A 16019-nucleotide genomic window follows, 5' to 3' on the forward strand; every position below is an offset into this window, starting at 1 on the left:
AGAAGAACTAGATGGTGCCCAGCTACCACTGTCAACTACTTGGAGGGGGATCTATGTAGGAGATCCTGGATAGAGAGGGAGAACAATGTGGAACAAAACTCACAATCATTTGGAGAAAAAAAAGGGGGACCAGGTTTGCTGGTCTGATAGAGCCTGGTGGAACCACTGAGACTATGGCCCCTAGCTGCCCTTCAGGTCTGGAATTGAACCCACAGCTTCCAGCCAAACAAAAGACAGGCATAGGAGTTGAACATTTACCTGAGGTAGATACACTCCTTGGAGAGATCAATCATGGGAGAAAGAAGGGCTGTGTATGCACAGGGAGACAGCTCAGGAGGCAGGAGTATGTGGAGGGATGGACTTGGGGAAGAGATAACTATCGGGAAGAAATGGCAGGGGAGCTTTTGCATTGGGGTAAATTGTAGTCAATGTCATGAGACAGTGTATGCGAACTCTTGTATGCAAAGTAAATTTGCTCTGTAAATTTTCACCCAAATCACATTTAAAAAGAAAAAAAAAGATGTCTTCTTAGGTCAGAGGCAAAAAACAAGTGCTTGTGAAAGAACAGGTGAGGGCCACAAGGCTTTCTGTACCTTCTCAGGGAAGGTGGGGGGCAGTAGGTCTACATTTTTATTACTATTTCTCAAGATGGGATCCTTAGACCACCTGCATCAGCCAGCCCCTAGGTTCCACCTCCAGGCTTTTGGAAGAGGGGCTAGGAAAACTTTTAATAGCCTTCTCAGGTTATATTTAAGCACAATAAAGGTTGAGAACCATTCCCAATTCTTTTCTTTTACCAGTGAATTGTCTGTTGATATGAAAGCAGATTGGTGAACAGTCTCTCAAGTTTTTTCAATTACTTCTATGTTATTGTTGTTATGTGCTGTCGAGTTGGACCCAACTCATAGGAACCCCTCCTTGGGTTTCTGAGGCAGTATCACAACAGAAGTAGATTGCCCAGTCTTCCTTCTGAGGAGTGGCTGGTGGGTTTGAACTGCCAGCCTTCTGGTTAGCAGTCAAATGCCTTAGGCACTATGCCACCAGAGCTCCTAATTAGTTCTCCAACAATTAAATAAAAAAATCACTCCTGTGGAACAATGTTCAGTGCCCACCCATAGTTATAAAAATGCATCCTATTTTGAAGCCAGCATATTTTTTTAAAAAAAAGCATCTGAAGTTCTTTTTCAAGGACTAAGCACCAGAAGCTCTCTTTATAGATTGTTTACACACACATACACACTGACAAGACAGCATTACTAAGCTAAGGCTGTTATGAGAAAATGGGTATAGTGGGTGTTTGCTGAAATGATCATTAAAATGGCTTAAATACTGGAAACTTAAGATATGTAAACATCCACATTGTCTGAACATCTTTTGTACATCAAAGGATTTTCAAGTGCTGTTGTCTGGCTACAGCTTGTGTTTGCTACCAGTGCAGCCACAACAGCAGTGGCCTAGGAGATGAGGGATGCACCACTCATTTGTGAAACCAGAGAGCTGGCGCAGATCAGACAGCCCTAAGCTGGAGCACATGAACCAGGGATGGGGTCAGAGTTTGGTTCTCATGAAATCAGCAACAATATCAGGCATGAAAACGTATCTGTTATTTCTGGGTATAGACTCTACAGTTTTTCTTGGATTCTCAAAAGTTCCTTTGCTCCCAAATGGTTAAGAATTACAGATGGATTACCACGGAAGATTCTCCCAGCTCTGAGATTCTACAGAAAAACCATGCCCCAGCTTCCTGAGTGCTCCATCTATACAGCCTGCTCTTTCCCCCACAAAATACACCTTGTTGTGCAACACACACTTCACTTTGTATAAATAAGACTGTTTTTTCTCCAGACCATATGATTTAACTTGCTTTAATGTAGTCTGCTATAAAAATGAATGAAGACTTCTGCATGGTACATTTGGCTTTACAAATGTTAACGACTAGTTAATGTTCATGTTATGCGTTGCACATCATTATCTGTTGACTAGTAAACAGCTTTCGCAACGTGGGTTAATACCAAAATCTGAATCATGAAACTTTTACTTAGCACATACTATCTACAGCAAACTTAAATACTATCTATAATATCTAACTGGATGAGTTAGATCCATTGCAATATTGTGCTTATTTATCTCAGAAGATAGGTAACTAGCAAAAATACACATTTCCTTTGTATTCCCCCAACCCCATATTACACTGTAAAAGAAATACATTATTCAGTGCACTTCCTAAGAAATAAACTTCCTTATAGTATCTCTTTCTATATATGTATCTATGCCAAAACAAAGGAGAGCACAATGCAACTTTTAAGATTACCATGTAAAGCAAGAGAGGTAACACACTGGGGCGGTAGGTAGCCCCTCTCCCGTTTAGAAAAGTTGAGCTATCTTAATCACGAACACTGTTCCTTTTAGTATGCGTGAGGATAAAGTTCAATACGTGATTGCTTTGCACAGTTTAAGATCCCCCTTTCATCATTTTGGTAGACATCTTGGGGCATTAATAGCACTTTTATCTTTGATGTTTTGGTCTTAATCAAACCATAAGCTGAATTTATCCATCAGCTACACTGTGAACTAGACCTCAATTTCCACCCCATGACTTGCCTCCATCAGTGCTTATTGTGTTAGAGGGAACAGATTTAATTTAGAGCAAGAAGTAAAGGGCTACTGGATACAAGTTGGATAGGAGAATGTATGTTAGGACGACAAAGTCTATCTTTGTGCACATGAAAACATATATAACCCACGTGTCTCAGCTGGGCTGTGGACAGTCCTGCTTGGAAGAGGGGAAGCTGTGTCAGCCTACACGGTTGGGAAATCTAGAAGCTTTTGTCCCCACAACTTCCCTATGATGGAAATGACCAGAGTTCCTAGAAATGAAAAGGACTGCAACTTGGCAGGCTGTGATGTAAATCCAGCTGCAGAGGTGTATAAGTAGCAGTTTTAAAAATTTTGAATCAGTTCTTGATTTTTAAAAACTGAAAATATTCCTCATGAAAATTTTTTCATAAAGATGTGAAGAGCTGGTAAGCCTGGTCTAGAGTTCTTGTATAGAAACAGGCGGCTAGAGCTGAACAGCGCCTGCCTCCTATACACGGGGCTTGAGCTCGGCAGTGTGCTACTGCACCCGTGACTCCCACCACCGTGCACCATTTGAGTGACCTGCTTCACCAACTCCTATGACCTCTCTAAGACCTCTCTAGTTGACCTCAGAGTTAGTTGATAGTTCTAACTATCAGTTCTAACTAATAGTTCTTAGCTATTTTTTTGTGATGCTGAAGACCTGGTTTCTACAACTAATCTGTGTACAAATTCCTCCCTTAAGTAGGTCCCTGGTTACTTCGATAGGTAATCTTAACGTGCATTTTGACTTGTCCTTTAGGCTACACTGAAAACGCCAAAGATATAATCACATTAATACATATCTGTTTGAGTGTGTGTATGTTAAACATGGAGAGGAGCATGTATCTATACAGATATATATATATATATATATGTATGTATGTCCATCTAGGCAAAAATTAATTTGGTTCCACAGATACAGACATCATCAAGTGCTGGCAGTCTGGAGAGTTAAGTGTAACAATTTGGTAAAACCTGTGTAATTCTGACTTACAAATTACAAAGTGAGTGAATTTTAAGTTATTGCTTTTTGATTACAGAATAAAGAACTCACTCTTGCAAAACCTTTATACAGAATGAGTGACCATTTCCTATTCAAGTAACAGTGATTAAAATCAGAAGTTCCTTACACGACAGTAGATGCTTGAAGACATTTTTTGAATGGAAATGTGATTTCATTCGATTCAAGAAGTTATGCAGGAAACCTAGAGTTCCTTAATTTTTCAAAAGTACAAGAAAATCAGCACCCCAAATGCTTAATGTTCAGGAGGGTTTCTCAAGGGCTCTATAAAGCTCAGCTTTGTGGTGAGTTCACACTCACCTTTAGAAGGATTCCCATTCTCTTATGCAGCCTTGTTTTAGAACACAAAGCTTGTATTAAAAACAATAAAAGAGGATTAAAAGCAGTGTTGGTTTTTAACATTCAGAATTCATAGAGGATTTCATTTTCTGCAATTAAATGATCTGTTTTGTGTTTTTGCTGCAGAATCACATTCATATGGCAGTCTTATTTCAGGCACTTTTAAAACATGTTCATCTGGAATAAAAATCTGCATGAACCACTTCTGCATAATTCAAAATGAGTGTTGAGTGATTCTAGTCCCAAAATAGACAGCAAATCACCACCTGGTACTCGATCAGCTTTCTCCATCACAACATGATGGTGACTGCTGAGCTGGAGACGTCTCTGAGGTGCCCTTCTAGCTTCAGTATGAAAATCTGAGCCATAAAGTCCAAACTAATCAGTTTCTACTTAAAAAAATACAAAAAGGTAAAACACACTACATGATGAATTCCGCTACTATCAAAATAAATAACATGATCTAACTCAATGGTTTGACTCTGAGCTCTTAGACGAAATCAGATGGAATGTCACATGTGGAGACTCCCTCCTAGGGACTAGCTGCTAGTAGGCAAAAGTATCTCAACGTCCTTGCCATTGGCTATGCCAGCACTGGAGGAGCAACTGCTGGCAAGGTCTTCTGTGGTGGTCACAGAGGAGGCCTGGGAATGCGTTTTGGTCAGTGGAGTTGTAGCAGATGGAGATGGGGTGAGGCCAGGTTTTTTGGGTGGGATGGGTGGAGGATTCCCTCTCTCAGCTCTGGGAATTGTAGGAGACTTGATCCCTGGAGAAAGGGGGCTTAGAGGACTGGATACTTTTCCTGGAGTAGGTGAATGGCTGGTGTCACCTCTGGGGTTGGCAGTGTTGGCCAGATTACGATAGTCTGTGCCAAAGGGAGAGCTATTGGGAGAGACAGGCTTGATTGGCCCTTGTTGGCTAGTGAATCTGGAGAGCACCTGAGTGACTGTGTTTCGGGCCAGCTGCTTGGCAGCAGAGTTGTCTATGAGGGTGGGGGACAGATCCCTGGATGGAGGGCTCTGTAGACCACTTGCTTGTTGGTCTTGGTCTGCTTGCGACTGAAACTTGTGTCGAGCTGCATGAAACCGCTGATTGATCCCTACTTGGTAGGATGACTGGTAGCCTGGGCTACTAGCTGATGACCCTAATAGGCGCTTAGTTAGTACTGGTGAAGAGCAAGGAGAGGATGTTAGAGAGGAGGAGGCAGTGCTGCTGGGAGAAAGCGAGCTCCCACTAGAAGGGAGGTGACTGGACACTGGGACTGGAGACTCGATTCCCACAGGACACCCACCATTCTCCACTGGTTTTTCTTGGGTCAGTCCCACAGACTTCTCTCGTGGTGGCACTTGATTTTCTGCACTGCTGCCTGCTATCAACTCCCTGGTCGTTTGTATTTCCGGGTCACCATGGCCATTGGTTTTTGCATAAGAGTAAGCAGGAGTGGTGGGGCCAGGCAGCCCAGTGTTTGTCACCTTGCCTATATTGCTCCCGTGGGTTCTTTCTGCCTGAAAACTCTCCGTTTGGCAAAACACAGATACAAGCACGGGAGGCTCAGTCACTGTGCCTTTGGACATGGTTACTAGTTGCTTCGATTGCTCATTAGGGCTACTGTGCTGGCAGGAAGCCTCTAGGTCCTTTACTATCTTTTTCAAACTTTCCATTTCTTCTTTCAGAGTTTTGGTCCGGTTCTCTTCGCGGTTCAGTTTTGCTCTCAGTTGTTCCCTTTCGATGTCAAACTCTGACAACTGCTTCTCCACCTGGGCCTCAGTCTGTAAGCCTCGCCTCCTTTCAGCTGCCAGCTCCTCCTCCAGTTTGCTCACCCGGCTCTTCTCCTTCTCCAGTTTCAGGCTCAGCTCTCCCGCCTTCTGCCCCTCTTCGGCTGCCTTGCTGGTGGCTTTCTTGCACTCCAGCACCAGCATGGAGGAGAGCTGCTTGTGGCGGGAGCGCTCCTCTTCCAGCTGGCTGGAGAGCTTCTTCTGCTCTTTCTCAAATTTTTTCACTTGGGACTTTTCAAATTCCAACTAGAAAAAAAATATCACCACACATCTTGATTAGAGAAAGAGAGAGATGTACCAAATCAACTATAATCAAGTAGAACGTCCTGGCCAGCTGTTCTTGGTTCACAGGAGCACCATGTATGCCGTGAGCTTAGATCAGCTTTCTATGAAGTATTAGAACATCTAACACCAAGAGCACGCAATATGACCTAGGCACATCTAGTTCTGCAAACTGTCTCAGGCTGTTTAGTAGGAATACAATGCAACATTGTAGTTTAGACAGGTAGAGAATTCAGAACCTTAGAACAGGAAAAAGGTGATACAAACTATATTTATGGTGATGCTGCTGAAAAACACTTTTAAAGTTTCAGCAATAATTTTCTCTGGTTATAAACAAAAAACAACATAAATAATTGTATTCAAATAACACTTTTTAAACAAATGTAGTCTGTTTAACTGCCATCCCAACCCTATTTAAGGCACAGTCAGAGACTGTGGGCTAAGAGGGAAAGGACTGAAGGAACCAACTTGGAGAAACATCAACAGGTACTGTCAGCAATAAGAGTTAAACACACCATTTTGTGCAATCTTGTTTCAGGCGTTATGTGTGTCTATGTATCAGGTCCTGATATAAAATCTATTTCTTCCTAGGGGTCCAAAGTCAAAAAAAGTTGGAGAGCTTTAGCTTTAAGTTAGTGTTCTGTAGAACACAAGTCCTACAATGAGTGATCTATTTCAAAAAAAAGATTTTATGGAAACAGAGATTTATTAAACAATATATTTGATCTTGTTCTTGACGATACAATGTGCTTTTTGTGTACTATCTAACTCATTGCTGCCGAGTTGGATCTGACTCATAGTGACCCCTCCTTGGGTTTCTGAGGCGGTATCACTATGGAAGTAGATTGCCCAACCTTCCTTCCAAGGAGTAGCTGGTGGGTTTGAACCGCCAGCCTTCTGGTTAGCAGTCAAGTGCCTTAGGCACTATGCCACCAGAGCTCCTTTTGTGTACTACACAGTCTAATAAGTTAAGTTAAAAGCCGGTTTAAGCTTTTTAATTCAGTAGTCAAACTCATTTGACTGCAAAACCCTCTTTTTTTTAGTGACCCAATATCCATCCTATGGAACAACCTTTGAGAAATGCTATTTGAAGCAAATGCTGTCGTGATCCATCCCACTTTACTTACCTGTTGCGTCAGCCGCTCTCGTTCCTTCTCCAGCATATAGGTAACATCGTCTCCTTCAGCTGTGTCCTGTGCATGCCTTTGTCTTTCTTCCTCAAGGTCTAGGATTACCTTTAAAGAATTTTTTTCAAAAGTCATTTCCAAATACCAAATAATTACATTTTTTATTAAACAATCAAATACTGAATACCCATCTAAGAGCCTGAGATGATGGTACCAGAGATTTAAAAAAAAAAAAAAATTATATATGTATATATAATTTAACATACTTTGTCTAGAAGGCACACATTGTCTAGAAGGGTGCAAAACATGAAAGCTATGTGCTAGAAAACTGTAAGATACATGCTTTACTTGAGGTACACACAAATGGTTATGTAAACATAGAGAAAAGAACAACTTATTAATGGTGAGGATTGGAAAAGGTTTTAGAGAATTAACAGGAAGTCTAGGAAACTACAAGGAATTTGATGTCACTAGGGGGCAGGGGTAGAAGGAGGAGCAAAATAGTACACAGAAAGATGAATGCTGAGGTTCTCTCCTCTATGCTCAAACTGCCAGAGACACCAAAAAGGGACCTGGAAACTAAACATTTCAATAGGTGATGTGCTAACCATCCTTGCTTAATTAATCATATGCATTTATAGATACAGTTAGGTAAGAGGTAAGAAGGCTCTTGACTTCATGCTGCATGCAAAAAGACTGCATTATTGGGATATTAAATGGAGATTTTTCACAAGGCCTTTTAATTAACCTCCTACCCCTATTCCACTTTTGCTGGTGCAAAGGGATTAGGCTCAATTTTAAGAATACAAATTAAAGAGACATTTTCCACATGATTCTGTCTGTAACTGCACACTCTTCCCAGTGGTGATGGACATCTCGTAGCTCCTGCTTATGCTGCAGAGGTGCTTTGGCACAGACCTCCAGGGTAGGACACTGTCACCAATGGGCATTTCTTATCACTCCTCCTCATTAGTGATTCTTATGACTGGAGAAAGAAAAATTTCTGGGACATGAACCCCCTTCTCAAAAAAAATTTAAAAAGTTGGTATACTTACAGTTTAAAAATGAAACTGTAAGTTTTCCATTTAACTAAAAGACAAGCTTTTGGTTAAAGGTTAAAACACAGGCTTTTTGGTAAACTGAATAGGCTCAATATTTGATAAAACCAGATATGACACAGAATAAGGGCGAGGAAAGACTGTATTTGTTTTGGAAAGATAATGAGAGGTGGAAAGGAAAGAAAGGTGGGGTGTAAGATGATTAAACACTCAATTATCACAAAAGGAAGTAATGTACCTCATAAAAATGAAATACTTTTATTCATCAAAAGGCTTTATCAAAAAAGTGAAAAGATAACTTAAGAGCCTGGGAGAAAACTTCTGGGAACCACATATTTAATAGGGGTCTAATATCCAAAATATATAAAACACTTCCACTACTTAACAAAAAGCTAAACAACCTAATAAAAAATGGGCAAAAGGCTTGAACAGACATTTCACCAAAACAGACATTTTCAAATAAAAACAAATACACAATAAGATACTCAATGTCATTCGACATTAGGGAGATGAAAAGCAAAACCACAGTGAAGTATCATTTCACCCCCATTAGAATAGTGATGATCAAAAAAGCTGAAAATAACAGATGTTGGTGAGGCTGTGGAGCAACTAGAACCCTCATCCATTGCTGGAGGGAAAGTAAAATGATACAGCTGCTATGGAAAATAGTTTGGCAGTTCCTCAAAAAACTGAACACAGAACTACGACATTATTGAGCAATCTCAATCCTAGATGTATGCCCAGAAGAAGTGAAAGCAGGAACCCAAACAGAAACCTGCACACCAGTGTTCACTGCAGCACTTTTCACAACAGCCAAAATGTGGAAACAACTGAAATGTACATCAACAGAAGAATGGATAAACAAAATGTGGTATGTCCATACCATGTACACTGTATCTCTTTATAGCCATAAAAATAAATGAATTTCACAACACGGATAAACCATAAAAACATTATGCTGAGTGCAGTAAGTCAGCTGCAAAAGGACAAATACTATCTGATGTTACATATATGAAATAAGCAAATATATAGAAACCAAAAATTATTAGCGGTTATCAGGGGTGGGTTTTTGTACTTGTTAGGTACAGGTGAGTCGGCTCCAACTCATAGCCACCACATATATAACACAACTTGTACACCAGGGGTGGGAGGGAGCAGGGAAAAGGAGAGTTTGGGTATTGAGTTTATTATGTTCACGGTGGTGAAATAATTTGGAAAAAGATAGCAAAAATGGTTGTTATGTGCCGTGGAGCCGGACCCAACTCATATCAACCCCTCCTTGGGTTTCCGAGGCAGTATCACTACAGAAGTAGCTTGCCCCATCTTCCTTCTGAGGAATGGCAAAAATGGTTATACAACTTTAAGAATGTAATCAGTGCCCCTGAATCATATATGTTGTTGTTGTTGTTATGTGCTGTCGAGTCAGACCAGACTCATAAGCGACCCCTCCTTGGGTTTCCAAGGCAGTATCACTATGAAAGTAGATTGCCCCATCTTCCTTCCGAGGAGTGGTTGGTGGGTTTGAACCACTAGCCTTCTGGTTAGCAGTCAAGTGCCATAGGCACTATGCTACCAGAGCTCCTGAATCATATGTGTGTTGTTGTTGTTTGCTGTCGAGTCGGCCCCAACTCATAGCGACCCCTCCTTGGGTTTCCAAGGCAGTATCATCACTTTGGAAGTAGGACTGCCCAACCTTCCTTCCAAGGAGTGGCTGGTGGGTTTGAACCTCCAGCAGTCAAGTGCCTTAGGCACTATGCTACCAGAGCTCATATACGTAGAAACTTTTAAACTGACGTATGTTTTGTTGTGTATATTTTCATCACAAAAAAAGATAAGACTTGCACCTCCCCTCAATAAAGAAGGAACATAAATGCCTCATATTGATAAAAGGAGAGTAGTCCATTATTTAGAAATATGGAGCCTAGCTACCAAAATAAATAAATAAATAAATAAATAATAAAAGTGGTTGTCTCTGAATACTGAGGAGCAGGGGTAATAGGAAGAGGTACACTAGGGAACTCTTTTTCATTATAAGCACAGAAACCATGTAATTTACTGTTCAAACCAGAACACTTTTGAGAGTGAAAGGGGGCATTGTTAGTACTATGCCAAGGCAATAGGGATAAACTGGAACTTTCTCTGGCAAGTGGGGACTATGGATACCCTAATTAAAAGCTTCTAGATACTACCTTCTTTATTTTTAAAAATTTTTATTGTGATTTGGGTGAAAGTTTACAGAGCAAATTCATTTTCCACACACATTTTGTTTCATGACATGACTGCAATTCCCCACAACGTAACAGCTCTCTTCCCACTTCCTCCCTGTAGTTACCTCTTCCCTGTGTCCTTTCTTCCCATGCACTCCCACCCCTGGAGCTATCCCCTGTGCAAGTACTGCCCTTATGTTCCCCCATGATTTATGGCTCCAAGGAGTACAGCTACCTGATGTAAATGTTCATCCATGTGCCTGTCTATTGTTCGGCTGCAAGCCACAGCAATGGGTTCAGTTCCAGACCTGAAGGGTAACTAGGGGCCATAGTCTTGGAGGTCTTACCAGGCCCTATCAGACCAGTAAACTGGGTCTTTTTTTTTTTTTTTTTTTAAATGATTTTGACTTTTGTTTCACAGTGTTGTCTCCCTCTATCCAGGATCTCCTGCACTGATCCCTTTCTGAGTGGTTGACAGTGGTAGCCAGGCACCATCTAGTTCTTCTGGGCTCATGGTCATATAGGCCGGAAGATTGCATGGTCTACCGGTCCCTTGGACTAATTGTTTCCATGCGTCTTTGGTTTTCCTCATTCTTTTTTGCTGCGGATGAGCAGAGACCCATCATTACATCTAGATGGCTGTTTGCAAGATTTTAAGATCCCAGTCGCTACTCCCCACAGTAGGATGTAGAACAATGGTTTTGTGTAGTATGTTATGCCAATTGAGCTTCATGTCCTCTGTGACCATGGTCCCGAGCCCACAGGTCCAACCACTTGCTCCCTCTGGGTAGCTGGCTATGGCCAAGAAGCTACCACAACCTTGCCCCTTGTTAGCTCCACCACACACCTGGACATTCTTACAGCACATACAAATACACTGTAGAAACATTGTCTGCCAACCCTATACATGGTCATGGGCACACTCCTCCCTGTCTGGACATACCTGGTCGTTCACCCTGTCTAACCATCTATCCACTCGTAGATCAATGCTTGCCATCATTGACAACACAATATTATACACGCAAAAGTGTTCATTTTTGTCATCTGTACTTCTCATGTACCTGTCTCTGTCTTCCTCTTCCTCAGTGCCACAGTGTTGATCACTCACTTCTGGTACATTGCTCTTCCCTTTACCCAAATTAATACTCATTTCTATCTACCTAGTAGTGTTCCCTCTGCCTCCCCTCCCACCCCTTGTAACCAACAAAGAAAGTTTCCTTCCATATATAAACCTTTCCTTGCCTTTTTACAATAGTTTTTCATAGATTTTCTTGTAAATATGCTATAACCTTACACAATTACATATTTTAATACAGTATTTGTTCTTCTGTGATTGACTTATTTCACTAAGCATAATGTCCTCCAAGTTCATCCATGTTATGCAGTGTTTTGCAGATTCAACATTATTCTTTAGTGTTGCATAGTATTCCGTTATGTGAATGTACTATATAGCTTGGTTATCCATTCTTCTGTTGATGGGCACTTAGGTTGTTTCCGTCTGTTTGCTACTGTGAATAGTGTTGTGATGAACATGGGTGTGCATATATTCTTCTTCTTCTGGCTCTCCTTTTTTTTAAATTTGCCATTGTTGTTGTTGTTATGTGCCGCCGAGTTGGCCCCGACTCATAGCGACTCCTCCTTGGGTTTCTGAGGCAGTATCACTACGGAAGTAGGATTGCCCAACCTTCCTTCCGACGAGTGGCTGGTGGGTTTGAACCACCAGCCGTCTGGTTAGCAGGCAAGTGACTTAGCCACTATGCTACCAGAGCTCCCATAGCATACATATAATGATCACTTCATACAAAATGTTCAAACATTACAATAGAATGATTACCTTTACCCCACATAAATCATGCCTTTTTCACAAATTTTCTTGTAAATATGCTACAACCCTACACATCATGTTATCATATTTTCTTTAAGCTTTCAGTTGTATTTTTTTTTTTTTAATTTTATTGTGCTTTGGGTGCAAATTCACAGAGCAAAATCTGTTTTACAGTCCACAGTCCGTGTAAATTTGATTTCATGTCCTGATTACTATCCCTGACCATAACAAATTCTCTTCCTCTCCCATCCCTGTAACTACCCCCTCTGTGCTCCCCTCCCTTTTTTTTAAATACATTTTATTGAAATATAATTTATGTACAGTGAAATACACAAAACTACAGTGACATGGGTCAATACATTTTTTTTTTTGCAGTGTTCCCTCCCCTCCCACCCCTGATAACCAACAAAGAAAGTTTCCTTCCATATATAAACCTTTCCTTGACTTTTAACAATAATGAACTAATACTGTATTTGTCCTTCTGTGATTGACTTATTTCACTCAGCATAATGTCCTCTAAGTTCATCCATGTTATGCAGTGTTTTGCAGACTCTACATTATTCTTTAGTGTTGCATAGTATTCCATTGTGTATATTTACCATTGTTTGGTTATCCACTCTTCTGCTGATGGATACCTAGGTTGTTTCCATCTTTTTGCTATTGTAAATAGTGCTATGATGAACATGAGTGTGCATATATCTGTTCTTTTCCTGGCTCTCACTTTTTTAGAATATATACTTAGTAATGGGATTGCTGGGTCAAATGGTATTTCTAATTCCAGTTTTTTAAGTAATTGCCATACTTCTTTCCACAGTGGTTCTATCATTTAACAGTCCCACCTGCAGTGTATGAGAGTTCCAATCTCTCCACATCCTCGCCAGCATTTGTTATTTTCTGTCTTGTTGAACTTTGCTATTACTGCTCATGTGAGATGGTATCTCACTGTGGTTTTGATCTACACCTCTCTGATGGCTAATGACTGAGCATTTCTTCATGTATTTGCTGGCTGCCTGAATATCCTTTTTGGTGAAGTGTCTCTTCATGTCTTCTGCTCATTTTTTAATTAGATTGTTAATCTTTTTATTGTTGAGGTGTTGGAGTTTTCTATAAATTTTAGAGAATAAGTCACTTGTCAGATATGTAATTATTGACAAAGTATGAATTTGTTGCTGTCATTTTGTTATGTGCTTTCTCATGGTGTTCTGATTTCTTTGTTCTGTGCTGAGCTCTTTTTGTTTATGAATTGTTTTATCATTTCCTTTGTTGCTATTTTTTTAGTATATGCTAAATATTTGTGTTGATTCTCTTTTTATTTTGATGTGAAGGTTCATAATTTTTCTTTGAGGTTACTCTGTGATTTATCATTTTCTTCCCAGGTTTAGAATAGTCCGTTCTATCTTGCAGTTGTCCTGACTTCCCTACCATTTAGAAGTTCTATAACTACACAATTTTTTCCCTCTTTTTGGTTTGCAGTTGTCTTCATTTGTCAATTGATGTCTCTGGTTCCCTGTTTACAATCTTGTAGGCGTATTTACTTTGGATACTTCTATAACTGGGTTGGTCTCTGGGTTATGTCATCATGTGTTTTAATGGTTGGTTGTTGTTTGCTGTTGTTGGTTCTCTGTCCAAGGGACTCCCTTTAGCATCTCTTGTAAGGTTGGTCTGGTTTTAACAAATTCCCTTAATTTCTGCTTATCTGGAAATGTCCTAATGTCACCATCATATTTGAGGGAAAATTTTGCTGGGTATATAATTCTTGGTTGGAAAATTTTCTCTTTCAGGATTTTATATATATCATTCCATTGTCTTCTTGTCTGCATGGTTTCTGCTAAGAAATCCGAGCTTAGCCTTATTGGTTGCTCCTTGTAGGTAACTTTTAATTTTTCCTATGCTGCATTAAGGATTCTTTCTTTGTCTTTGGTTTTGGTGAGTCTGATGATATGTCATGGTGATTTTCTTTTGGGGTCTATCCTGTTTGGGGTTTGCTGGACTTCTTGAATCAATATAGTCTCATTTTTCATCATACCAAGATATTTCTCTTCCAACAAATCTTCAACAATTTTCTCTGTGGTTTTATTAAAATCTCTTCCTGTTCTGGAATTCTCATTACATGTAGGTTATTCCTTTTGATGGTATCCCACATGAACTATAAAAGGTTTTCTTCATTTTGTTTTGATCTTTTGTCTGACTGATTCATCTCCAGAGAAGTATTAAGGTATTTGTCTTCAATCTCACTAATTCTGTCTTCCACTGATTCAATTCTACTCCTGTGCCAGTTCAATGTATTATCTATTTCTGAAAATTTAGTATTAATCTTGTGGATTTCTGTCTGTAGATTTTGTACCATTTCTAATTTTTCATTTATTTTGTCATTTTGTTCTTGTATTGTCTTTTGAAAATGTTCTAGGGTTTTCTCCAATTTTGTCAGTGTTTTCCTTGATCTGTTTCTCAATCTGTTGAAGGTACCTACATATAACTCTTTTGAATTCCTTATCAGGGAGTTCCAATGCTGCTTCTTCCTTAGGGATGTGTTTTGAGCCTGTATCTTGGTCCCTTGTTTCTCCGGCTTTATCTTGCCTCTTTGTGTGGACAGTGATGCTCTGTTGTCTCTGAGATACTGTGACGTTTTTGTGTTTATACTTAATTGGTGATTGTATATTGGAGTGACTTGCCCTCAATTTTCATTTTCTTTGGATGTTATCATGTAAGCAGGGTACTGTGCTCCTCTACTCACTAGCTGGCAGTACTTACACACTCACCACCTGTCTCCTTTCCCATTGTCAGCCTCTCATATGTCTCTGCCGTCCTTGGCAAATGGAGCCTACTCGTAGGTCCCTGGAATATGAATGAGAATGCTGTCACTTTAAAATTCAATATGGCCACTGCCTGTAAACATTCAAAATGTGCCCTCAGTCACTTTATATATCCAAAATGGCCAATGCTTGTAAACAGCCAAAATGGCTGCACCCTCTGGAGAGCCAAAAGTCCACAGCTCAGACTGTCTCCCTCCTTACTGTTTCCCTTCCTAGTGATAGGCCACCAGCACAGTCGTCCCTGTAGCCCTTGGCAACCAGGGCTTATCTTTACATCAATTCTCAGGTCCCAGCACTACTTGGATATATTCAGGCTGTTGGTCCCATCACAGTAGCTGACGGCTCCGACCATCTCCGTACTCAATGCTTTCCTTCAAGTTTTCCCACTAGTTGGTGCCTATTCCACTTCTGTATAGTTCCTTTCAAAGCTCAGGCCTCCAGGGTTATCTTCTAAATCTCTTGTTGAGGGTTTGCTGAAGAGGGTCTGTATAGCTTGTCTGCCTATTCTGCCATCTTACCAGAAGTCCTGGCTCTCAATTCTTTAGGATATATACCTAGTAATGGGATTGCTGGATCAAATGGTATTTCTAATTCCAACTTTTTAAGTGGTTGTACCATTTTACAGTCCTACTACCAGTGTATGAAATTTCTAATCTCTCCACATCCTTGCCAGCATTTGTTATTTTCTGTCTTGTTGAACTTTGCTATTAGTGCTGGGGAGAGATGGTATCTCATTGTTGTTTTGATTTGCATCTCTCTGATGACTAATGATCATGAACATTTCTTCATGTGTTTTTTGGTCACCTGAGTATCTCCTCTGGTGAAGTATCTTTTCACATCTTCTGCCCATTTTTTTTTTTTTTTAAATTTTATTTTGATTTGGGTGAAGATTTGCAGTGTAAATTCACTTTTCATACAGCAGTTCACATAATATACTTTGTCTCATGTCATTG

The 16019-nt window shown here is 40.2% G+C and overlaps 1 protein-coding gene across 1 annotated transcript in view; it reads right to left on the reverse strand.

Annotated features, from left to right (window-relative positions):
* Positions 1–4518: 4518 nt before the first annotated feature.
* CTTNBP2NL (CTTNBP2 N-terminal like) overlaps positions 4519–16019 on the reverse strand; it is a 60657-nt gene continuing 49156 nt past the window's right edge. Inside the window, exons 3-4 of the mRNA XM_007949189.2 lie at positions 7164–7271; positions 4519–6000 (exon numbers count right to left, since the gene is read on the reverse strand). Of these exons, the coding sequence (XP_007947380.1) occupies positions 4519–6000; positions 7164–7271 (1590 nt within the window). The remainder of the gene's footprint in view (positions 6001–7163; positions 7272–16019) is intronic.

The sequence above is a fragment of the Orycteropus afer genome, unplaced genomic scaffold, assembly GCF_000298275.1.
Source record: "Orycteropus afer afer isolate SDZICR_OR568_19922 unplaced genomic scaffold, OryAfe1.0 scaffold00010, whole genome shotgun sequence".
Lineage (NCBI taxonomy): Eukaryota > Metazoa > Chordata > Mammalia > Tubulidentata > Orycteropodidae > Orycteropus > Orycteropus afer.